This window comes from Melitaea cinxia, chromosome 13, assembly GCF_905220565.1.
Source record: "Melitaea cinxia chromosome 13, ilMelCinx1.1, whole genome shotgun sequence".
Lineage (NCBI taxonomy): Eukaryota > Metazoa > Arthropoda > Insecta > Lepidoptera > Nymphalidae > Melitaea > Melitaea cinxia.
Genome location: NC_059406.1, coordinates 11,538,807 through 11,565,312, shown reverse-complemented (window position 1 = coordinate 11,565,312; position 26,506 = coordinate 11,538,807). Strand labels below are relative to the sequence as shown.

General features: G+C 30.3%; 1 protein-coding gene across 1 annotated transcript in view; it reads right to left on the bottom strand.

Moving 5' to 3' along the window:
• Positions 1 to 26,188, bottom strand: part of LOC123658969 (actin-binding Rho-activating protein-like) — a 34,866-nt gene extending 8,678 nt beyond the window's left edge. The window contains exons 1-3 of the mRNA XM_045594259.1: positions 26,041 to 26,188; positions 12,426 to 12,562; positions 5,415 to 5,592 (exon numbers count right to left, since the gene is read on the bottom strand). Coding sequence (XP_045450215.1) covers positions 5,415 to 5,592; positions 12,426 to 12,562; positions 26,041 to 26,091 — 366 coding nt within the window. The 5' untranslated portion in view covers positions 26,092 to 26,188. The remainder of the gene's footprint in view (positions 1 to 5,414; positions 5,593 to 12,425; positions 12,563 to 26,040) is intronic.
• Positions 26,189 to 26,506: the final 318 nt, after the last annotated feature.

Here is a 26,506-nt window from a genome sequence, read left to right as displayed (position 1 = left end):
TGGCACATCTGGCCCGATTTAACTAAGGGACTTTTGTGTTGTAAATTGAACACTTACTACGCAAAAGCTCTGACTGTAATTATATTGTTCAATTACTATCATCAGCATGCACTAAATCTACTTGTAATATATTTAAATTTATTGTACAAATTTTTGAACGTTAATAAAATACTTTTTATTATCAATTACTAAAGTTATTTTTTTTAATACGTAGTATGAATGACACTTGACGTTAATAAAAATTGAAAATAATTAATAAATTAAACAAAATTTTAAAATTTTCGTAGTTAAAAGAAGCAGGAATTGTCTAAAGAAAAGTCCTGAAGTTTTTAGACGTTGTTAATTTAGGTATATAATGAAATAGTCTTGATTCTACGAAAAGTAAATCACAGGTAGCATTTAATATCTTATTTGAAACGTTGGACGTAATATCATTACGGTACAAAAATAATTATAAGGTTGATAACCTTATCTCCTCCATTATCCTCCTCCATTTATCAATGGGAGCATATATATATAATAATATGTGTGTGTTATTCCACTACTACTTTTGCAAAGCCGAAACCAATCAGTGTAAAAAAAATCGTTAAGTATACCTGTTTTTGTAGAGATTGTTTTTTTTTTGACTGTTTTTATTTCGTGGTAAAAAAAATACAAAATAAAATCAATATAAAACAAATGTCCGCTATCAGGTAATAATTAACATTGGCCTGAAATATTTAAGTGCATTTCTATAGTATCAAACAACGTTTAAAAACGTTTCTATGCACTAAGTCCCAGATTAATTAAAATTTCAATCAATGATGTGTTACAGAAATATATAAAAAAAGTTACTATTCTCACAATTGAACTAAAGAAATAACCTTGAATACGATAATGCTTATCAATCATATATCCCTTATATCTTCAATTATTTAAATAAATTCAAACACGTACCATTCTCCGCTATATGCATACACTATAATACATACGATTATACTCATTATACACGTCAGTCGCTAAAAACTGCTAGTTAGATTCCCGTTTGTATAGGCTAAGAGTCTTATTTGGTAGATTTGTCTTTGTCTGGATATTTATTTGTGTTTCGTGTTCCCGGACCACCCACACACAATCCTATTCTTCTTGGAGTCGTGACATGTGAAGCGTCTATTTTGTTTAATTAGGGCGTAGGATCGGCAATATATTATATGTGTATCGTATGTATAAACAACGCCTCCTACGTGTTTTATAATAGTAATTAAATGTAGTAAAGGTAACTTAATTTGAAATATGGTTTTCGTATAAAATATATAAATAATGGCAAAACAAAACTTTTATACCTATAAACTAAGTAGTATTTTAAATTTTCTGAAACGACATACCTATAATATTTACAGATGCAGACTATGTGACGTATTGTGATTTTGATTTTCATTTGATTACATAATTGTAATTTTTACAGTTACAGTATAAGCGCTTATATATTTTATAATTTCAGCGCAATAATTGATCGACCGTAAATAACAAATCGAAGTCAGTATTTAATTGACTCACAGCGTATTAAGATGAATATTACCATGTATTTGACACACACACGCTTTTGTTTATATTTTAGAAATATAGGCTTTGACAAGAGAACCTTATAGACCAGTGCTTTTAGCCTTTGAAAATGTTAAACAGTGAAAAAAAATATAGTAGGATGAAACCCATTGGAAAAGGAAGAGAACACAATGAAAATGTACAACGAAAATGAAAGGTAAAATAAATTACGGGCGATCTGAGTTCGGGAATTGGTAGCGAGGGGGAGCGATAGGGTGTTATAAACGGCTTATATCAATTTCCGGCTAAACGACAAGTCCTATGGAAACAATGTCTAATTTGTCTAAATCTTTTACAATGGGTTTCATCATACTATAATTTTTTTTTTCGTTTCAAAAGCTAAAAGCACTGGTCTATTATTAATGTTGAAACTTTAATTTACATTAATTATGGTCGTAATTTGACCACAGGCGACCACTAGTGGATACAGATATCAACAACATCCTATCTGTATTTATATATACCTATCGGAAGAACTAACCTATCAAAAAGTTTAACTCTTAAGAATGTGCGGCGAATATAACCAAGCAAGTATCTAAATACAATTGACGTCGACATTTTACATGACAAGTGCTTAGTTTTCAATGAGAAATTGTTCATATACTCTTTTCTAAATGAATTATTCCTATTTTATTCAGCTCAATTTTATTTTTATTGTATCGATTATTATTTTATTATTTTTTTGAAAACGTTTTTAATAATTAATTGTTTTAATAATAAATTTATTTTCCTTTTTTTAGTTAATTAAAATTATTTTTTGTTACTTTTTGTAAACTGCAATAACATGGCATTTTTTATGCATAAAATATTTAATAGAATGTTGTACCGTCTTTTATTGGCATTCATATTAGTGAGTAGTGAGTGTTTTAATAATAAATTAATAACTCAATACATTTACTAATAGATGTTTGTTCTTACTTCGGTGAACACGTAGGTGTGGGGTAGGTCACGTTTGCTATTGTAAAAACTTAATAGCGTTCATTTATCTCAAAAATAATAATTAATGGCAATATAGTTTAATTTTAAGTTAATTTTCATAAATATACAGTGGAGCAGCAAACTAACTTTAAAAGGTTAAAGGGTTTCGTCCTGTGTGATAGTTACAGGGTATTTTATTATATATATATATATATATATATATATATATATATATATATATATATTATATTTGGGTTCAGTGGTATAATCTACAATATCATAATAAATTGACTTCCGCTACAGACACCCGGAACATCTTTCAGTTTATATTTATATGATGTGGTAGGAATAATGATTTATATTTTTTATATTATATAAGTTAATTATTATCGAACAATTTTTTTTTCAGCTGTAAAATAATTTTGTGCCCATAAACGGAAAAGTACAGTTTTTTTGTGCGTTTTAATAAATCAGAGTAACTCGATCAAGGTTATTTTAAAATGAATCAGTAAGTTTAAACTTTACAATCATATTCCCGCAAGCTAAAAGTAAAAAAATGTCCTTTAATAATTAAACTGTTATATCAAAGTATTTAATGATCAAAATCAAAACCAAAAATTATTTTTTTATAGTAGACTTTAAAGCACACTGAATCGCTATTTTACAAATAGAAAATATAGAAAGCACATGTATAAGCTTAAAATATGATGAAGATTAAGTAACAATTGTGGGCTTAGTTTCCTGCAGAACAAAGCGATCTTAATTCTCGTCTAAATTTCCGATTATCAAATGTTATATAAGAAGATTATTATTAAAAGATGACTTAATGTTGGATCTTGTTGGAAAAATTTCAAACATGCGGTAGCTTCAAAGTAACTATAATTAATATAGTTAATAATAGCTAAAAATATTATTTAGGGGTGCACTCAAATGCGCTTTTGATGAATACTTAAATAAAAAAAAAAATTCTAAATTTTTTAAAAAAGTTTCTAATGTTATGAAACTCTTACGCGATTCGGGACAGACCCTTGACAAATACTTCTGCCTGTAAAAGCATTTCTCAAAACTGTTCAATTCTAATTTAACAGCATTTCGCTTTTGCAAAGACCGAAGTTTATTCAGTGCCATTTTTCAGCCATTAGAAGACTAGTACTTGAAGTTTCGTAAGGAAATTTTTATCAAGTGCTCTTTTACCATGTAGATTAAATATTTTTAATATTTTTTCAATGCAATAATTTTTAATCAACTTTTTAATTATTAATTATTAAATATTTTTCTATTTTACTTTATGAAATTGAAACGTTATGGGTTTAAATAAACGTAGTGCAAGTTTTGTTGTTTGTTAAAAAATTTTTTAATACCTATCTAGTTATCAAACTACAGTGATAGTTTTAAGGCCGAATTGGAATTTAAATTCGTGAAATGAAAACTTTTTTGTGTTGAACAAATACAACTCGCGACAGTAACTGGCTTTCGTTTTGAATTTATGATAGCAATAGTTTTCAACAAATACCTAATGTTTGTGTTAATGTGTGTTAAAATTATTTCTGAAAATAACCCGCTATTTATTGTTACAGCTCACAAGCAAAGATTATGTCTCACCGGATTTGTGACATAATATATTATTTTTAAATAGTAATTAGCTGTAGGGATATTTGCCAGAAACTCGATGTTTTTATTACTAACCAGTTTCTAGCTCAGACAGAAAATTTTATTCAGCATGTTAAATATTTAAAACTTACACTGAGGAATTAATACTATTTTTTAAATAGTAACTGTAATTTTTTTAATATCATTAAACGAGATGGAATTAATGTTTCGTAACTAAAAATAAGTAGGCAATCAATCAAAAGGGTACTTCAAAACTACAAAGGTTATCTTTTATATATGAAAATGTGTATAATAATTGTGTTTGCTCGCAAACGAAAAAAAAACCGACTTCAATTACATCGACGAGTAATACAACGTAGATAGACGAAAAAATAGTCAAGTTACTACTCGTTATCAAAGATTACTCAAAAAGTAGTTATCAGATCTCAATAAAATTTATATGTGACCACATGATAAACATCAGCTTTTGAATAAATTAAAAATTATCAAAATTGGTACACCCAGTAAAAAGTTATTGCAAATTTTTGAAAGTTTCCTTCGATTTGTCTAGGATCCCATCATCAGATCCTGGTTTCTTTATCATGGTACCAAACTAGGGATATCTCCTTTTCAACAAAAAGAATTATCAAAATCGGTACATCCAGTAGAAAGTTATGTGGTATAATACAACGTAGGTCGACGAAAAAAGCGTCAAGTAAAAACGCATTATTAGATATAAATCGAAAAGTAGTCGTTAGATCTCAAATAAATTTAAATGGGACCAAATGACACATACCACCTTTCGATCAAAAGAAAATTTGTCTAAAACGCTCCACCCAGTCAAAAGTTCTGAAGTAACAAAAAAAAAAACAGTCGAATTGAGAACCTCCTCCTTTTTTGGAAGTCGGTTAAAAATACAAAAACATCCTATCGATGTCGATCGCGATATTGCAATCGGATCTAATTCCACCAAATAGTAGTTAAAAGTTCAATATCCTATAAACGTACATACATTTAAACACTTAAACGTACATACAGTATTATAGTACATACGCTTCAGATTACAACCCTTATGGAAGTTTTTTTTTTTTTTTTTTGTTATATAAAGTTATGTCCACAGGCTTATAATGCCCTCGCTTTTGTTATTCCAATTTTTAGTTTTGTTAGTGATCGTTTACATGGTACACTACTGCAGCTTACATTAAGAGAACTAATTATTCTATCTTAGTATCCCTAATGCAGGCGTGAGTCCACCGACCAAAATTATGCTAACTTAATTGATATCTTTCCCTTATGGAAAATAACTAAGTTTAAAACAAAATACTCACTGTGAATAGTTCGCCGAACGAAATTACTTTAGTGGCATCCTTCAGTTCAGGCGGGAGAAGATTTTTGCATGGAGTTTTTCCGTATTCGTGAATAATTTCACAAAGTTCCTTCATCTCTGTACATACTCTCGCTTGAGCCTCTGCACCTCTGTACTCTGTCATTGAACCAGGGATAGGCCTAAAAAAAACACAGTTATATAGATACTACATATTATCGCGGGCCACTGCTAGTATAGGTCTCCAGAAGTTCGCGCTAAATATCCAATTTTTCCGCAATTCTCATCCAGTCTTCACCGGCATCTTACGTTATATATTTACTTAAAAATCAGTTGCAAACTTAACCCTTCAAATATCATGTGAATTAAAGATACCTTTAAAACCGTGTTCGGTTTAATTGACCTGATTAATGTAGAAGTAAGGAGTACTTATTTAGTAATATATCTTAGTAATATGTTATTATAGTTTATTTACATTTACACATTTAAATATATATTTATATATATGCAGTGTTTCATAAGAAGAAGCTAGTATTACCACGTATATGCAATGAATACGAAAATAAAATTAAATGAAATGTAGTCAAAATTAAAATAGATGAATGATCGGCCTATCACATCAGCGCCAACAACATAACTGTTATTTTATACAGATTGCTCTAAAAAGTAGAATTAATTTATGTTGTTGTGAAATGGTCGAAACGCTTACAGGAAATAAATATGTCATCTTCAGACAGAGCGCCGGAGTTATTCGCTAAAACTCTAAGAGAATTTTTAAAACTAAAATATAGATGAAATGGTTTTAGGGTTTTAAATCATTTTGCTATCGTCCAGTTTAAACATCTGTTCCGATTGATTTTATTAACGTCTCTGAAACCACTAATAGAAAATAATAATTAATTTAAACGTCTCTCGTTTAGTAATTCTAGATCACGATAAATTGAACACTTCTTAATTTTAATTTTGTTTTTAGTTTTCACTTATTTTCTTTAGGATAACATTTTAACGTAACTAAAAATAAAAAATAAAAATGAGCAAATATTTTTTGTATAATTTTTTATAATTCATTTGATATTTTAATACTTTTAAAGAGTTAAAAGGTAAAGAAGATCATACACGTAGACAGCAATTTATTACTTTTCCATAGTTTGTTTTTGTAGTTTCGTCGCCAAGAGCCTAAATATATCCAAGCTATTAAAGTTATATCAACTTTACGACTGAAATTTTTGAAACTAATTCATTTGAATTTTTGACGCCTTAGATTAAATATAATTTAAGCTTTAATGTACACACCTATTCAATATACATGCGCATTGATAACACCCCATTGATTTACGCTTTTATATATGTATATTTTTTTTTTCAATAAAATTAAACCAAAAAATTTTATTTACGTGGGCCAAAGACACTTTTGAATTTTCATTTCACAAATTAAAATTATATTTGAATTAATTAATTATAGTTAAAAGCAAAGCTATCATTCGGAAAGTAGATTCTGTAGATAGGAATCGGCAAGAAAATAAATAAATCAATTTATGTTAAGCTTTAGCCTGTAATATCCAACTGCTGTGCATAGGCCTCTCTCCACATGTAGGAGAAGGATCAGAGCTTAATCCACCACGCTACTCCAATGCGGGTTGGCGGATATATTTTCTACTATGAGTAACGATCGCCATCAGGTGTATATGATAACAACCGGGACCGACGGCTTAATGTGCTCTCCGAGTCACAGTGGGGAGGCCCACAAGGACTGCACAAACACCCAGACCACGGCAAAAATATGTATGGACAATACAAATGTTTGTCATGTACGGGGTTCGAACCTGCTACCGCCAACGCAACAGCCACTAACTGGTGCTTTGACCGTTGCGCCAATGCGTCATCAAATCAAATTTATATATGTATACACTAGCTGTGACCGCGACTTCGTCCGCGTGGAATTGAACAAAAAAGTTATTGTTCCGATCACAGTTATAAAATAAATAAATTTCTAAAATAAAAGTAGCCTAAGTTACCCCTTACTACATCAGTTATCTGCCAGTGAAAGTCCCGTCAAAATCAGTCCAGCCGTTACAGAGATTAGTCGGAACAAATAGACAAACAGACATTAGGCAGACAGATAGACAGACAAAAATTGTAAAAAAAATATATATATTTTGGTACATGTACCGTGTATACATCTACCGTATACCGTACATGTAGCGTGTATTTAGTAAAAAGCGGTTATTTTAATAATACATACAGACACTGCAATTTTGTTTATTTGTATAGGTGTATAGATATAACTCTTAGAAAAAGGGTCATCTTTTGTGCCAATGGGCTAGTCAGTTGTTAACAGTGGTTTTATAACTTCCTAAGCAATGAAATTACACATTTTATGTCATCAATCACTATCGATGGATGTTCTTGATAAACAGTAACTATTTTTTCACATAAATATTTTTCGCCTATTTTCAATAATATTTTATGGTATAAGTTAAAACTTTTGATCTTTTTATAATAAAAAGCCTTTGAATTAAATGAAATAGAGATTTTATTCACGTAGCAGGTTAATTGCTGGAGTTTACTCCTTCAGAAAGAACTTTATTGTTCTATTATTTTAATTAACTATTATATTGTGATTCATTTAATACGGAATAAAATATAGTTACCTGAACTCGCATGCCGGAGCTGACAGGGAAAACCTTTTTCCTCTATGTTCCACCGTGACAGTTTATCAATTAATTCATGTTTAAAATTACGCGCAAAGATTTTTACTAACGAGTATTTTTTTCATTGGTTCATTGTGTAGGCTTTGCCTATCACATGAACCAGGGAACTCATTATTGTACGTAAATATTTTTATGAATAAAGCATTATTATTATTATTATTATTATTATTCTTAAAGATGGGTGAAATAATTGTATTTGGTGACTACAAAAGTAAAAAAAAAATTACAGTGATTCGAAAAAATACGGTAAATTTGTTGCTTGAGGAACGTATTATTGTGGCTATAAATTTAACCAGTAACTAATAGGGGAGAAGTAATTTTTTAAAGTGCTGGTGAAGAAAAGTCCACTGTCCAGTGATATACAATGTATATTTAAAATATTGTAGAGTAAATTTAGTAGCTTACAATAACAATATCTGATAATATTTAGAATATTTTGATGTCGCTTTCAAACGTTTGGTGATTACAGGAGAGGCAGTCATTCGATTAATTGCTTCGTAATCTAAACTGGAAGTACTCAGCTTCCTCTGTCTTCCTTAGCTCTATTATTAATTTATATTTATTTAGCTCTATTGTGCTAAACGTATTGTCATTTACACAACGTTAGATTTTGTCTCCTATTAGTAAAATTAGAAATACAAAAAAGGTACGGGTGCTCTGTTAGGGGGTATAAGTCCAAATTAGAAACAAATAATAATATAAACAAAATACATTCGTCGTCGAAGTAAAATATAGTAAAATACTACAAGTATATACAGTTCAGGTCGAGTAAGAAGAATACGTTATATATCACAGTACTGGCTATTGCGCAGAAGTTCTCAAATTCATCATAATTTGTATTTTGTATTTGTATGGCGTCTGAACGTTTGTTCTTATGTAACGTGTGTAATTTCGGTCCCGAGGAATTTATATAATTATTATAAATATATTATAAATACGACTGTCAAACGTCACGAGTAATTTAAAAAATCCAAAAAGGGACACAATTAAATATCATATTAAATAATATTAATAATTAATTTAATTATTTTATTTTTTATTATTATTTTAATCTTGTTATTTAGTATTTAAATATGTATAATATTTCAATAAAAAAAGGGTTGTAGTGCAAACAAAATTGAGAAAAGTTGTATGATTTTGTTACACAGTTTTTTAATGTGGAATAAAATCAACACATTGTAGTGTAGTGTGTTTATTTGTGTGTGTGTACCATTTTATACATACAATCTCTTCATCACCACTTTAACATATCGCAGTCTACTGCTGGACAAAGGCTTCCCTAAGTTCGCGCCAGACATCCCAGTTTTCCGCAATCTTCATCCGGCCTATACCGGCAATCTTTCATAGATCGTCGGTATAGCGGGCCGGAGGGCGTCCCACACTGCGTTTTCCAAGACGTGGTCTCCACTCCAGGACATCTGCGCCAACGGTCATCGGTCCTGTGACACAGTTGATCAGCTCACTGCTACTTCAACTTGCTAATTCTGTGGGCTATATCGGTTACTTTCGTTCTCTCGCGGGTAATCTCATTTCTAATCCTATCTTTGAGAGAAAATCCAACCATAGCCCGTTCCATTGCACGTTGAGTGACTTTAAATTTGTGGACCAGCCCCTTCGTCAGTATCCACGTCTTGGTTCCGTATGTTAACACAGGTAGGACGCATTGCTCGAAGACTTTTGTCTTCAAGCATCGCGGAATCTTCGAAGTGAAAAAATACAATAATATATCAAAATATATTTTGTTATCACAAGTTTAAAATTTAATATTTGGTATTTTAAACATATTTAAATTTTTTTTTTCATGTTTCTTTGACAATTTTAAATACCTCGGTATACTCATCACGCTTATAATTTCCGTATCGTTAAATCTAGGCACCAAAGAAACAAAATTTATATTGAACAATTATATAAACACAAGTACTGCTAATTAATCGCGGAATTAATTAATCATCATTACTCTCGTTCATGTTATTGTGTCAAGAACGCTCTCGTAGCGCCTGACCTGTAGTACATATTGAAATTATTAAATTTTTGACCTTCACCTTGCAAATTTTTGTGGTATAAGTTTCAATTTACCAAAAATTGTCAGTACTTCATTTTCTTATTTTGCTAATATAATTGTTACTTATAAATGAAGTGAAATATATGTATTAAAAATTTTACCTTGTCCGTATTATAATTTTGACAGGGAAAAAAAATTTGCTAAAAATTTAGTGAAAAAAAATTTGTTGAGATGGTCATACGGTTTCTGTCATTATTTGAGAAAATACGGTAGCGACAAACTAAGGAAATGACAATTTAAAAATACTTTGAATAGAAGTACTAGTAAGTTTGCAATGCAGCAAAACATGAATTGTCTTAAGTGCAACATTTTTTGAGGTGTACAAAGTATATTATTTTTAATCGACTTCCGAAAACGGAGAAGGTTCTCAATACGATTGTATTTTTTTACGTATAATTACCTCAGAACTGTGTCGATCGATTTCAATTTTTTTTTTAAATCGAAAAGTGATGCGTGTCCTGTGGTCGCATTTAAATTTAATTGACATCTGACAAGTACTTTTCGAGTTTTATATTCTGGTTTTAATCGAACGCTTGTCATATGATTCCATTTAAATTTGATCGAGATCTGATGACAAATGTTTTAGTAATCTTTGATAACGCGTATTTACTTGATTATCTTTTCGTGTACATACGTTGTATTATTATTTGTCGATCTAATTGAAGGCCATTTTTTTTTTTGTTTGCGAGCAAACATAATTATATACGCTAATTTTGTAGTAGAGAACGTTAAAGAAACACAAAAATCAAGGTTATTGTAATTTTTTCATTTTCAAGGAATGTTTTTTAAACAAACCGTGCACAGCTGGCGATGGGCTGTTCTGAAATAGCGTCAACGACTTGTAAAAATTCTTTGATCAGATTCACAATGTTTACTCGCGGCATAACTCTGGAATAACTTCTGTCTGTTACGTTTTTTGTGAATGAAAGTGATGGTAACTATGTAAGTTGAATGAAAGAATGTTTATTTTATATTTGTTTACTAATTTAGGTTCTTGCTTTATTTCCGTAGACGAAAAGTAATCAGTAAAAAAGTATTATACTGATTACATAAAATAACAATAGTTTATCGAATAAAATCTGTTTTGATGTTTTTAAAAACATATTTTGATATTAACTTAAATCTATTTAAGATATTTATTTATTCATTTAATATGCACGCAAATATAGTCATTAAAACTAAGGGTATATTCAAGAATCAATCAAGTATCGTTAACACAAATGAAAGCGGATTCTGTTTCCGCTAAACTCACTATAGATTTTTTTTATGAATATTGATTTCCTATTTATGAATTTGTGTTTCCGACCAAACTTTGGAGTACATGAAGTAATCGGTTTCAATTTTTAACACAGGTGTTTTATTTTATTTTTTTAAAAACTAAAACGCAAATAAAATATAATAGAGTAACGAAACCAAAAATAGAGCTTCATTCTTGCTAGGGAAATTAAACCATAGTTGAGCTCTTAGCTGGGTTACGCAACATCCATTTCCTGTGTTTGAAAGGAAGCTTTTGCTCAGCGTTTTTGAAGTCGACCGTGGATCAGTGACCAGTGGACCAGTGCGGTAGCTTTTACAATGATGTAGTAAGTTGTGAAAGACTCTTTAATAAAATCAATCAGATTTAGTGAGTTAAATCATATCATTAGGTTGTTCTAATGATATTGATCTCTCTCTAATGACATTTTCATATATTTTTAGCTTAAACTTTCACTCTATGTTAAAACTGTATTTTTTCGTAACAAGTAATTAACGATTTACGAAAGTAGATTCGCCTGTAAAATTTTATGTTTTACAAGAGTTAAAATCATGTGCCACATACCTTAAGACATCATGATGATTCATAGAAAGATGTATTCCATAATAATAATACTCAATGTCTAAATTGAAAACAAATTATGACAAGTCCAATTCAGTACCCCGAAGATATTTTGAAACTTCGCTCTGGAGAGCACTCTAGCATGTATATTAAATATAGAGTACTCTCTAAAAGTTTTAGTAACTCAACATTAGGTCCAAGTAATTCAAAATTCGTAAAGTACGAGTAGGTACGTCATCTTAACTGACTCTATACTTTATCTTTTAGATTCAATGAAAGTAATAGTAGTTGACAGTGTACGGATAGATTAGAATTTTAAAAAAATCTGAAAGTTTTATAACAAACTATTGTGAAAAAGGGACGTGTAAATGTTTCATCTTATTTCTTGTTTCATCATCTATGTTTCAGCTCAATGTATATACTTACTTTCCATATTCATCCTTTGAAAATGTTGGTTTAAGGTTCTTGTCGAAATGCCCACTGAATGCTGTTATTTTCTGTAGTTCACTGTGCGCCTGCGCCTTGTTGTCGAACGTCGATATTAAATCCGTTAACGACGAACTCTACGAGCAAATAATTTATTTTTATTTAATGTGGTAATTGGCAACGTTCCGTGTTTACTACCATTAAAGTGATCTAAATGGGATATAGTTGTATAAATTTGTAATTTTTTATAATATAATATTTGGAATCATATTTTATTAAGAAGCTGAATTATTACTAATTACTTATTACTACTATTTATATAAATCTCAAGTACCACTTTTCGCAGGTCAATAGTCTTTCCGAAACTTCCAGTTTCAATGAGAAGCTATTTTCTTTGTTTTTTTTTTTATTTTATTTTATAGGTCGGCAAACAAGCGTACGGCTCGACTGATGGGTAAGCGATTACCGTAGCTTATAGACGCCTCCAACACCAGAAGCATCGCAAACGCGTTGACGATCCTATCCCCTATCGCCCCCAGAAGCTATTGTCACCTTATTCATCACAGTAATACAAAACTGCTTGAAAGCAGTATTATTAAGCTGTAATTTTCTGTAAGTTCGAGGTATTTCCCCAGTCGGGGCTTGAGGCAAGATATTTAATTTATTTGAATTATTAATTATGATCTAATCCCATATGGTTAATCATCGTCGTATATATTGATATATTAAAGTAAATTAATAAAATTTAAATTAACTTTTTTCAAGTCTCCTTCTCCCCTTTCACTTACTACTTCTTTACTAATTCTTTCTTTGGTATATATTATCTTGACGCATATATCAATCTCGTGATTATACAGAACTAATCTAGCTATGCAAAATATACATGAACAGATAAATTCTGTTGATAGGGCCAGTGCTTTTATTTTCTCCACCAAATGTAGAAAACAAAAAAAAAAACAAAACCTAAAAACCAATGAATCGAGCATTCATTAACTATATTGCACAGTAGGAAATATCCTGCTCAAAATCTGTTGCAGCTCGACTGGAGAAGTACTTGGAGCTCACATAAGATCACAGCAAAATTATACTGTTTTCAAGCAGTGTTGCGTTCCTGTTTGTGATTAAGGTAACCAGAATTCCTGGGGGGAATTGGAGATAGGGTCAGCAACGCACTTGCGTTGTTTCTGGTGTTGCAGACGTCTATAAGCTACGGTAATCGCTTACCAGGTAAGCCGTACCATTATTTCTCGACCAATTTGTATAAAAAAATATTATGCGCTGTTTCACTTTATGTTTAACCTTTACGCTTCAGCCTGTAATATCCCACTACTGGGCATAGGCCTCTTTCCCCGTGTAGGAGAAGGATCAGAGCTTAATCCACCACGCTGCTACAATGCGTGTTGACGGTTTAACCTTTATTTGAAAATATATAATAATAAAAATATAGTAGTCAAATACTGTAGAAAGATTAATGAACCGGCTAATTTATATGATGCAAATTTCCTTGTTGTGGTATCCATATATACGTCAACGATGACTCAACTATTCTTCAGAATATGAATTATATAGATTATAAGCTATAATACATAACTTTATATGTATTACTAAAAACATCTTGTCGAGATACACCAAGGTTCATATTTCTTAATCAATCAACGTTATTCTAAGAATGATTAGCATGACATTATAAAGCAGTGATATTAAAAAGCTTGTGGATAGCTAGACTTTTAAGATTCGTGAGTTGCTTACAAAAAATTATATATGATTTTGGTATGATGGTTTTAAATGGACAAATTGAAAACTAATAAATTTGTTAAGAGTCAAACTTGAAAAAGCATTAGTCTAACAAAAGAAAGAAAATCTAGCCTGACGTGAATCATATTATACTATAACTCGTATTATAATAAGCTGTGATAATATAAACATACCTACACACTATGTTAACTTCACAATATTTAATAAAGTGAGTGTTTTGTTAAATTTTTTTGTTAAATAAATATTTCACAAAAAGTAAAAGCTTTATAAAACAATATTTTCAAAATCAAAATATTTAAAAACTGGTCTATATGAAATTTTGTGTATATTAACTTACACAAGAATTAATTTACAAAAGGAAAGAAAAATAAAAATGTTTTCTATTTGTAATATAATTTAATCTTCGATTCCTAAGCATACATTTTAACACATATGAAGATATTTGAAATGAAATAAAAGATTAAAATGTATTCTTATTGACATTATCGAAATATTTTATTGTTTCAACGATTTAATACATTTGTTATTGTAGTTTATTATTCAATACAATATTTCTGTTAACATAAAACCATCAATGGGCTGTTATTTAACGTTATTTTAACCAAATATGAAAATAATAAGGTATTCGAGACGATTTCCGTCGTAAATTTTAATTAAAACTAGAAAGATTTATACTTGACGAGTTGCCAACACCTGGCAACGGTTGGACTCAAAATAAATATCTGCTGATCACTATAAATCATTACCACTTAAAATATCATACTATATTTTATATTAATAGTAATATAAACTGGATATTTTGGAAACAAAGTTTATTCAATTCAATAATTATAATTCAATTAATATTCAATTAAAAGCTTATTGCAAAAATTTTAAAACAGCTTTTTGTGTAGTTGTGTTATATATTGTTTCTACATAAAATTATTAAATTATGACAATTTTAAACCTACATATTATTCTTATAATATTGTTTTAATGTTATTGCATGCCATATTATTATTTATTTGAATGAACATAATTATAGAGGCAGTGACGTAGTGAGCCTAACTCGCGCCCGGGTCACAATACCTTTTTACTCGTGCCTTCACTCGCATTTTTTTTTTATTAAAATTATCCTATGTTACTGCTAATAACTCCAAAAAAATGAGCACAAAGTTTCATGATGATTGGTTACGTAGTTTTCACGTGAAAGCGTAACAAACAAACTCACATTCTCATTTGTAATATTAATATATTCAATACAGCTGTGCCCGCGACTTCGTTCGCGTGGAATTTAACAAAAAAGTTATTGTTCAGTTCGCAGAGTTATAAAATAAATATTTAAAAAACATAAAAGTACCCTAAGTTACTCCTTATCAACTATCTGCCAGTGTAAGTCCCTTCAAAATCGGTCCAGTCGTTCCAGAGATTAGCCGGAACAAACAGACAGACAGACAGACAGATAGACAGATAAACAGACAAATAGGCAAAAATTGTAAAAAAATATCATTTTGGTATATGTACCGTGTGTACATCCATGCATTTAGTTAAAAACCGTTATTTGAATATTACAAATAGAAACTCCAATTTTATTTATTTGTATATATTAGAGATATCTATTTGTTTCTGTTAAATTAATTTATAAATAAGTTAAATAAATAAAAAAACACTTGGTGACATACTACATTATAATTTGAAGACATAATATAATACATTATTTGAAGATATAATATTAGTATTATATTAGAATGTAAACTTAAACGATAGACTTACGCTCTTTAAGGTATAGTTAGCTAACAAAGCATCTGACCAGTAAGAAATATTAGTCTTCATTTTAAAATAAAATCAAACACGCAATCGTTTTTTATAATGGAACTTTCGTCATCTGTAAGTGGTACAATTATAGTATTTTCTATTAGTCTATTACTGGTCTATTTCTGTTTTTAGTGAGTGTATTCAAAGTGTGCTGTTCTACAAAGGATTACGTCTAGGGTTATTGATGATACGATTTAACGTAGTGTCATTTATCTCCTCGTTATAAAGGAAACACGACGGTTAAACCTAAACAATTGTATTTAGAGTTTTTGATTGTACGTACTCACCTGTTTTGTTTACCAAAACTTCTAATGAAATGGAAAGATTTCGTACATTATGAAAAATATCCGAGTTTTAATAAAATTGTTAATGTTTATAGGTTATGATAATATTCAAAAAGTTCTAAGTATATTAAGGGTAAAATCTTAAAAACCTTAGATGAAAAATATCCGAGTTTTAATAAAATTGTTAATGTTTATAGGTTATGATAATATTCAAAAAGTTCTAAGTACATTAAGGGTAAAATCTTAAAAACCTTAGATGAAAAATATCCGAGTTTTAATAAAATTGTTAATGTTTATAGGTGATGATAATATTCAAAAAGTTCTAAGTACATTAAGGGTAAAATCTTAAAAACCTTAGATTGTTACTATGTATTAAATTAAATAATTTTCTTGTAACATTTTAAAAATGGCTTTGTTTTTCGATAAAGACTGCCGAAAACTTTTCTATGCTAAAGACTTATTTAATTTTCGCATTTATTCGTATTGTGTAAGAAATTAATTTAAAAAATATTTGGTTTCCATAGAAAATAGGATAATGTTATTCTCTTTAGATAATATAGATGTATTAGAACCAGCTGAAAGCTCATCTCATACATCATCTGGTTTTGATATGTGTATTAAGTACATAGGCATAGTAAATTGGTAATGCGATATATTAGTTGACGTTTAGACGTATTGTTATTTTCGACTAGCTGTACCCGCGACTTAGTCCGCGTGCAATTTAACAAAATAGTTACAGTTTAGTTTGCAGAGCTATAAATAAAAATAATAAGATAAAAGTAGCCTAAGTTACTTCTTATTACATCAGATATCTGCTAGTGAATGTCTCGTCAAAATCGCTCGATCCGTGTCAGTGATTAGCCGGAACAAACAGACACCCAGACAAAAATTATAAAAGTAGAGAATTGAGAAGAGAGTTCTATGATTATGTGGATAAAGATGTATATACCCAGCAGTGGGGATTAAATAGGCTGTCTCAGATCAGACCGAGGATACTTTGATATCAAATAGCTGATCGAAAAACGCACTTAATGCTGTAAACCAAAAAATATTTTCAGCTAGGAGTATGAACCTTAATAGAATATAATATAATTAACTTCTATTAAAGGAAATGATATTTACAATAAAATACATAATAATCAATAGGTATTTTGATATTTGTTACAGAATAGTCGAAATTATAAATGTGATCTGTTACCTCGTATTCAGAAACTAACACCAGAAATATGTATACTGAAGTTCTGCTCAGAATATTCGATCAAGATCCACTAATAGCTACACAAGCTTTCAATGTCAAAGACTGTATTAAATATTCGAAGCCAGAGCGCGATTTTATGAAGGTTAATAACCATTTGAGATAAACGTTCCAATTTCGTACGGTTGTATTAAAGCTGTTAAACAAAATACTGCGAGAAAATTGAGATGCATTTTACTTGAATATGTTGCGAATTAAAAGCACATATTATAAAATATTTAATGGTCCTCGATGAGTTTTAATCGCTATTATGCAATATTTTATACTAAATGAGAACATACCGCATTCCCAAATTGGTTCTGTGGTTTTGTTATGAAAATATAGGATTTACTATTACTACTTTACTGAAATAGCTTCGAATTTATAATATTACATAACGATTAACAAACAATTATGTCCCCTTTGATTAAACGGATGGATGACAGTTTCAAGGCATATTAGAAAATTAAACGAAGCGTGAAAGTTTGACCCAGGCGATATTAATAATGTGATTTCAAAAATTGAGTTTCGTTTCATCGAGATAGACATGTAGAATTTATAGCGTCAGAAACTCAATTGGGATTAAATTAAGAAAACTAAAATTGTGGAATATGATAAATAAATCTACACATCTATACATGTAAATAAAATTTAAGTGTTGTCTGTGATTTCAAAATAACTGTGTTTTTTCAAGTGCGATTCTAAAACACAAACAAACGATTTTAAAATTTATGTCTATTTGTCTTTTTTCCGGGCGGTCTGTTTGTCCGGCCTAAGCTCCGGAACGGCTGAACTGATTTTTATGGGTTTTTCACTGGAAGATAGAGAAAGTTGTGAAGCATTATATAGGGGAAACAAAATTATCTAAATTAAGATAAAGGAGGTCACGTAGCAACATATATAACTTTTATCCCATAATTCGCAAGGGAACAGGATCATGTAATCCTTTTTTTATAACTGAATATGGTCTATAAGGTTTAGGTGTTGACCCAGAATGTGAGATATTTTTTTGTTAGCGTGAAACTAATGGTTAAGTAAATAAAACAGAGGCTGTGGGTGAAAGTATGAATGCATTTGAATAATTGTTGGAATTCTACGACGTAGAATGAATTCAATTGGTTATAAATTTTAGTTTTGGAAATTTTCAGAGTCAGAATTAGGAAATAGCCTTTCACTTGCCACATTAATCCAGAGATTTAATTTGAATACAAAATTTGTTGGAGAAAGTTAGGACAGAGTTACTGGTAAGAACCTTACGATACAAAGAAGTTGTAAAAATTATATAAACTCAAACAAAAAAGGCCTAAATATCGTCCTCGGTATGTGTTTACATATTTTTATTCTCATTTATTAGGAATTCTACGAGCTACTACTAAGAGCACATTGCAGCTTTATATAATTAGGTATGTATGTGAATAGTGTTACAAGTCTAATAAAATGGGAATCTTCACATCAAGTATAACTAAGTAATTATACGATGGACGACTGTAGTAAACGAAACAAATATAATTGGCTGCCTCTAACCTATCTTTTTACATTTTATTTCAAGCGGAAACAACACACGATAGTTTTAAATGCACTTTTGTTATCTAGAATGGCTATTTTTCTTGTACAATTTTATTCTATTTATCTTTATCAAGGTTATACATACATATAATAATATACTGCTAAGTTATTACACTGTTTAGGACCAGAATATATTATAAGATGTAATCTATTTTTGATTCAAGATAATCATCTGAACGCTTATCCGATGTGAACAAGATTATAGCCAAGTTCATATTAACAGTGATTACTAAAAATTTAAATTCACAATCGTCATACGCTCATAATACATAAATGAATCTTTATTAAGATGCAGTGTTCAAGCATACAAACCAAATCCGCAGATAATATTAGCACAGATAAAAAGCACAAAGGAAAGTTTGTATTGTAGCGAGTTGGCATCATTTTAGTCGCATTTGTCCCGGGTGAATGGTAAGATGAGTCACGTTGCTCTGGCCTTGCTTCTCATATGAGCGATCATTTTGACGCGAGATGACTCAAACTTCCGACTCTTGGAGCGATAACAAGGAATGTTTGAGTTAAAATTAGGCGTCTAATAAGTTTACGTGTGTGAATGCGTTCCTTGTTACGTAAAACGTTTTACATTTAGATGCTATAACGACTTAACAATTTCAATAAATTGTTTGTTCTATTTAGTCTTTTTATTTTTAGAAATATGTATTTGATGGACGAATGGAATTTTGATAAATAATTTTTAATTCTGAAACTACTGAGTTGTTGGCAATATAATTTGGCATGTAGGCGATTCAAATTAGCACAAAGCTGTACAATCTATACCGATTTTTTCTTGAGTGAAGGAACAACGATTGTAAATCTGCGAAGCGTAATAAGTTTTTGTATGAATGAAAACTTTCCTTTTCCCTTATACTTGCAAGATGAGGGCTACGTTAATAAGTGTTTAGAATGTTATGAATGACAAGTAACAACGCAAATAGATGAAAAAAACTTAACAAACGCCCTAGTCGTCACTACGATTTTTGAAAGTTTCCCTCGATTTCTCTGGGATTCCATGGTCAGATCCTGGTTTTCTTATCATGGTACCACACTTGAGATAGCTCCTCTCCACCGAAAAAAGAATTATCAAAATTGGTTCATAACTGACGTAGTCATTCCCGAACATACATAAATATAAATTTACATATGTACATAGAGCCTAGAATATTTGTTAAGTAATAAGATAAAAGCCAATATATAGTTGAAATTGCATTTTTAATTCTATTACGCCGAGTTCAAATATCAAACCAAGAAAAAAACTCATTAGCATTATTATAAAAAATAATATTATTACAGAAAGTTTACCCAAGAATGAAATACACATAATTTCATTCTTGGGTATTTTCGAAAAGTAACACCGATAGTAATCGTAATACATGAACCGACCGATCTTAAACACAAATAAGTTAGTCAGTCCGTCAGTCAGTCAGTTCAGCCTGTTGCAGTCCACTGCTGGTCATAAAAAACCAATAAATAAATAGATAAAAATAATACGTGAAACACATGAATAACGAATTAAATATTAATTTTCATATGAAGTTATTAGGCACTGTGAATGAGAAGTAACACATTAGCCTATTAAAGTTCAATTTACAAACTCCTGTAACAATCAAAAACGAAACTAATCGGAGTCAATTAAATTTAATAATGTTACAAATAATTTGTGAATCTCCAAAACTTGTTATAACTTGTAAGCAGTATAAATTTTCATTCGTAAAAAAGTTCTTAGAACATTTTTATTATAACTAGCAGTTTTCGCGGTTTCGCTCGCGTAAAAATTGATAATATTTACAAAGGGGTGCTAAAGTAGTGTACAATCATTATACATAGTCTTGCTCCAAATATTGTTACCAAAAAAAGTCTTCTATTTTACGTAACATTTATTACTATTACAGTTTAGTACATTAATATAAAGCCATTAAAAATATATAAAGCTTATTCGAAATGATCTCCATTGACTGCAATACAGTCCTTCAAACGTTGAGGCTAGTTATCAATAGAAACACGTACTCTTTGCATTGGAGAATTCTTCACTGCCAATCATATAGATTGTTTTAGGGACTCCAAATTATCATGACATTTAGAACAAGCAATACTCTCTAAAACTGACCATAAATAATAATCCAGCGGATAAAGATCGGGCCACCAAGATTGGGTGGATGTTGTGTTGTTACGGTTACGGTTTAACTACCTTCTTAAGAAACCATATCTTGATACACTTGTGCCAATGTTTTATGTTTGACCTTTTACACAAAAATATGGCTCGGTCACTCCTTCATCGCTAACACCTCACCAAATCATCACTAAAGTCGGACAATGCCCACGTTGTACTCTGTTGACTAATTGGGAACCTTGCTTAGAACTTTTGAGCATAAATACGGTCATTTCGTTTGTTAAAACATTGCTCGATCGTAAAAATTTTCTTATCCGTAAACAATTTTTAACCGACTTCCAAAAAAGGAGGAGGTTCTCAATTCGACTGTATTTTTTTTTTTTTTATGTATGTTACATCAGAACTTTTGACCGTGTGGACCGATTTCGACAAATTTTGTTTTAATCGAAAGGTGGTGTGTGCCAATTGGTCCCATTTAAATTTATTTGAGATCTAACAACTACTTTTCGAGTTATATCTAATAATGCGTTTTTACTTGACGCTTTTTTCGTCGACCTACGTTGTATTATACCGCATAACTTTCTACTGGATGTACCGATTTTGATAATTCTTTTTTTGTTGGAAAAGGGATATCCCTAGTGTGGTACCGTGATAAGGAAACCAGGATCTGATGATGGGATCCCAGAGAAATCGAGGGAAACTCTCGAAAATCCGTAATAACTTTTTACTGGGTGTATCGATTTTGATAATTTTTAATTTAATCGAAAGCTGATGTTTATCATGTGGTCACATATAAATTTTATCGAGATCTGATAACTACTTTTTGAGTAATCTTTGACAACGCGTAGTTGCTTGACTATTTTTTCGTCGATCTACGTTGTATTACTTGTCGATGTAATTGAAGTCGGTTTTTTTTTCGTTTGCGAGCAAACACAATTATTTTCTGTGACTTCCCTTTACATATGGTTTAAGTAACTACTGTAAGGATCAAACAACTGTTTTTATTTAATACCCTATTCTTTATTGTTTTCTAATATTTACGCGTATTTCACTCATAACAACAAAACGACCCTTTCGGATTTTATCGCGGTTTACTCACCCTTCATCATTATATTAAAATTATTTAAGACCTTTTTGTATATACCACATTTATGGTTCGGTACACAGTCGTGCGAAAACAGTTTTCCTTTAGGTCTTTTCAAACCATATTTAGGTATTTTTAGTCATCATTTCATCATTTCAGCCTATTACAGACCATTGCTGGTCATAGGCTTCCACAAGTTCGTGCCGAAAAATGATGTAAACTCATGTGTTTTGCCCATAGTCACCACGCTGGGCAGGCGGGTTGGTGACCGCAGTGCTAGCTTTGTCGCACCCAAGACGCTGCTGCGTCTTCGGCCTGTGTATTTCAAAGCCAGCAGCAGTTGGATGGTTATCCTGCCGTTCCAAGGTGGTAGCGGAACTGTGTTATGCCTTAGTCACCTCTTACAACACCCAAGGGAAGAGAGGGGGTGGCTATACTCTTTACTACAGTAGTCGTAGGTAATTTTAAATGATGAAAAAAATGAAGGACTTTAATAGAAACCTGTGAGACCTTAGACGCCTTTAATCAGGCCCTATCAAAAATTCCGTTCTGAGTGAACATTTACTAATTATAAACTACCTTCCTGCCAAATTTTATCTTTATTACATATACATAGCATATAATTAACACGGTTTTAATAGTATAAGTCATACATATTATGTAGTCAAATTTTTCCATTTCCGATTTATTCCATGCGTTGTTTTTATATAACTAGTCAGCTAAACCATTTTATTACTTTTTTCTTAAATTAAAAATATTTACACACATCTAACCTTCACAATTTTTTTTCTAAAGAAACCATTATAGCAATTAAATTGTATTTAGATTGCTAGCTACAGTTTCTCTACTGGTGTCGTTGTTTTTTTTTTGCTGTCGTAAATCTTTTGGGCTATTACTATTGTTTAAAGTAAATCAAATTAAAAGCTATCTTTGTTGTATGTGATCATTATTTCTGTTTCCTTTAAAGACGGGTTGTCTGTAAGAAATCACTATCAATGATAAGACCGACCGCCTTTGCACTTTAGTCAGTATGTTATTTTTTCTCTTTTTTTAATGTTCCTGTAAGTGTGCAATCAAGTATAAATAAATAAATATTTCTATACCTTTATACATTCTATGAAAATCCCTTACTATATAATAGTTATTGCATGGTTTCTGTTTCAAAGAATAGTTTCTAACTTCAACAGATTCAATTAGTGCTAACAGCGGTAAATACATATAAAAGATTTATTATTAAATTTTTTAAATCAACCTTAAAATATATAGGTTAGATTTTTCATTTTATTCGTGACAATCGTACATTTCGGCGCACATCGCAGATCTTGGCTGAGTTCCATATGTATGCGACATTGTAACAAATACTTCTCTAGTTTATAGTGTCGATGTCTGGAGTTCAATGATTGTGTTAAAATGATTATCGTAAAACACTTTTCTCATTGTTCTACTTTATAATAGATGAGCTCTATAAAGTGATATCCACTGACGTAAAAATTACAAATAACAATAAAACGTACACATGATAAATTTTATCATTTTATAGACACGTTTTTATATATAATTTGTAGAATTTTGTGTTCTTATAATAAAATAACAAAATATTTTTCAAAGTTTTGAAAAGTGAAGATAGTTAAGAAAGTAAAGATAAAAGATATTCAAGAAGTTTCTTCATAAAGTTTACAAAAAAAGTGTGTGTACTTATGTACGCACGTAAGAAGTTAATCTTCATTGGTTAGCTAACTTCTTCTTCGTTGACTAACTTCAGGGTGTTGGTTTTTTTGTGACGGTGTGCGCTCGTATTGTAAAAATTTACTATCGTCATTTTCCCCAAACGCTTCAAAAGAAGTATAACTTTAAAAATTATGAAAACATAATTATAATAAAACAATACATAATGCACGGACGTAAATATAAAGAATTAAATTTTTTTCGAGGACACCTTCCTAGTTCCAAAACACCTTTTCCTTAATGGTATATTGATCTTAAAACTTTGAATTAACTTTAATAAAAAAATCCTCCTGATTTGAGCCGCTAAACTTATTTCTCATTCTAAGTGGCAAGTTTAGCTGCTCTCAGATCGACAAAGAATTTTTCATTTCAATACTATATAACATAATCAAATCAGAATCGGATCGCGAATGATCGGTAATGTACTGTGCTAATTGACACGGCCATAGTGAAATTACATTGTGGGACTTTTTACCGTACCTCGAAGACTACATGAGGTTACTGTTGTTATCATAAGCACCTGATAGCGATCGTTACTTAATACATATGGGAATTATTCGCCGGCACGCAATGAAGTAGCGTGGTAGAATAAGTTGCAACCTTTTCACCTATAGGTATATATATCAAGTATTACATAAGCAAGTATACAGATTTACTTCATTTGTAAAAAAAAAACTCAAAATAATGTTAAAACACCACTTCTATACGTAACAATAACAGCTTATTTTAAAAACAAAGAATAAGTTTTTTGTGACAAATGAACTCTTGTTTATACCAAAATTTGCAACTCAGTCTATTTGCATAAACATGATTTAAGATTTAAGTTCAAGATCACGTAGTTATATGACTTTATTAAAAGTACAATACACAACACACAAGAATTAATTTTCTCTTCACTTGTAGCAATTATTGCGTTCTAATATATTTTCGTGAGTTTTGTTTCCTTGATGCTGCATCATCTAGCGAATACCTATTAATTATTATCACGCTATAAGATAGAAAAGAAAAACAACCATTCCAATATAGTGATGGGAGAGACATTAATGCCGGGAGTCGTATGTTCGATTTTTGCTTTAGTTTTTGGTTTGATTCTTATAATTTTTTATTATGTCTCGGAGAAAAAAGTAAAACCATAAGTCTCAGTTGTTGTCGTAACATTTAATTGTGGTAAAGAAATTGTCCACCAACGGCCACTAGTCTACTAGCTCCAACCCTTCTCCTAAATAGAGTCTTATTCATACCTACTTTACCTAGTACTGGCTGTTCGCAGTTCAATTCAGCTCGATACAGACAATTGCAAAAATTCAAGTATCATAGTCTTATATATGTGTTTTACACGGTCTAAGAGTTTATGCCTCATTATCATTCTTTGTTACAACAACTGTGTAAATTGCTACTTAGGAAAATTAAAACCGATTTTCCTATAAAATATATACAAACACTTTTTAGATTTTAATTTCTTTGCAAAAATAACCTCGCGTAGTTGTGTTCTAATTTTAAGAATTTTAGTATGAATTGAACGTTACAGTTTATTGAAAAAGCTTTTAGTTTTTAATAAATGTTCCATAAAATCGAAATTAATTTGGGATGTCATATCTTTTTGTAGTAGAAATTCTTTTATTTAATCTAATAAATTAAAAAAATGTAGTCAATATTTAATATGTAAATAAATAATAATAATAGCGTTAATGAGAATTCACAATAAGCTTTTAAACGTTAAGTGATGAGTGTTATGTTAGTTATATTTACATTTGTAATACCTTAGTTAGTCAATAGCAAAACTTTTGGGTGGTTTGTAATAATTAATATAATATAAAAATACGCTTATAGCCCGTACTTGTAACGAAAAATATATGGTGTACACAATACTTTATAAAACAAAATTTGAATATGAAACGTTGTATGTACGCTTATGAAAACTATATCCTAAGAACGTGCTAGTCATAACAAACTCAATTATAACAACAAAGACGTATATTTCTTACTGACTGATAAGTAGAATTTATTGCATTATGTGAATTAAATATTGGACAATGTTTCATGCATTTACATAAACGAAGCCTTACCCGCGATCGTATGTGTCTCTCTCCGGGTATCGTAAGAAAATTTCCACTCATTTTGCACAACACAAACTATAATACTATTATATAAAAATAACTCAAGCCGTGTGTATCTCGCGGTGGTCAAGTCCGCAGTGATGTGTGCTGTTTATGAATGAGTGACGTTTTTAAATAGCCGACTTTGCACCGTTTTCCTGTGACGTCACTCTCTCGTCGTGTCTACGTTCCAACATGTTACCCAAATAGACTATGTCAGCTGTTTACGTGGAAGTTTCATTGTGTTTCTGTTCGACGAAACCTTTCGAATCTTTCATTAAATTGACATGTCGTAGGAAACTTTATTCATCGTAAAAGAAAATGATTTGATATAATTTCTGAATAATAGAGAAGAAGAAGAAGAGATGATATAATTAATAATTAGATTGCAGAGTATATAATGCTGTAAAATTATAAATACTTTTTTGTGTGTAGT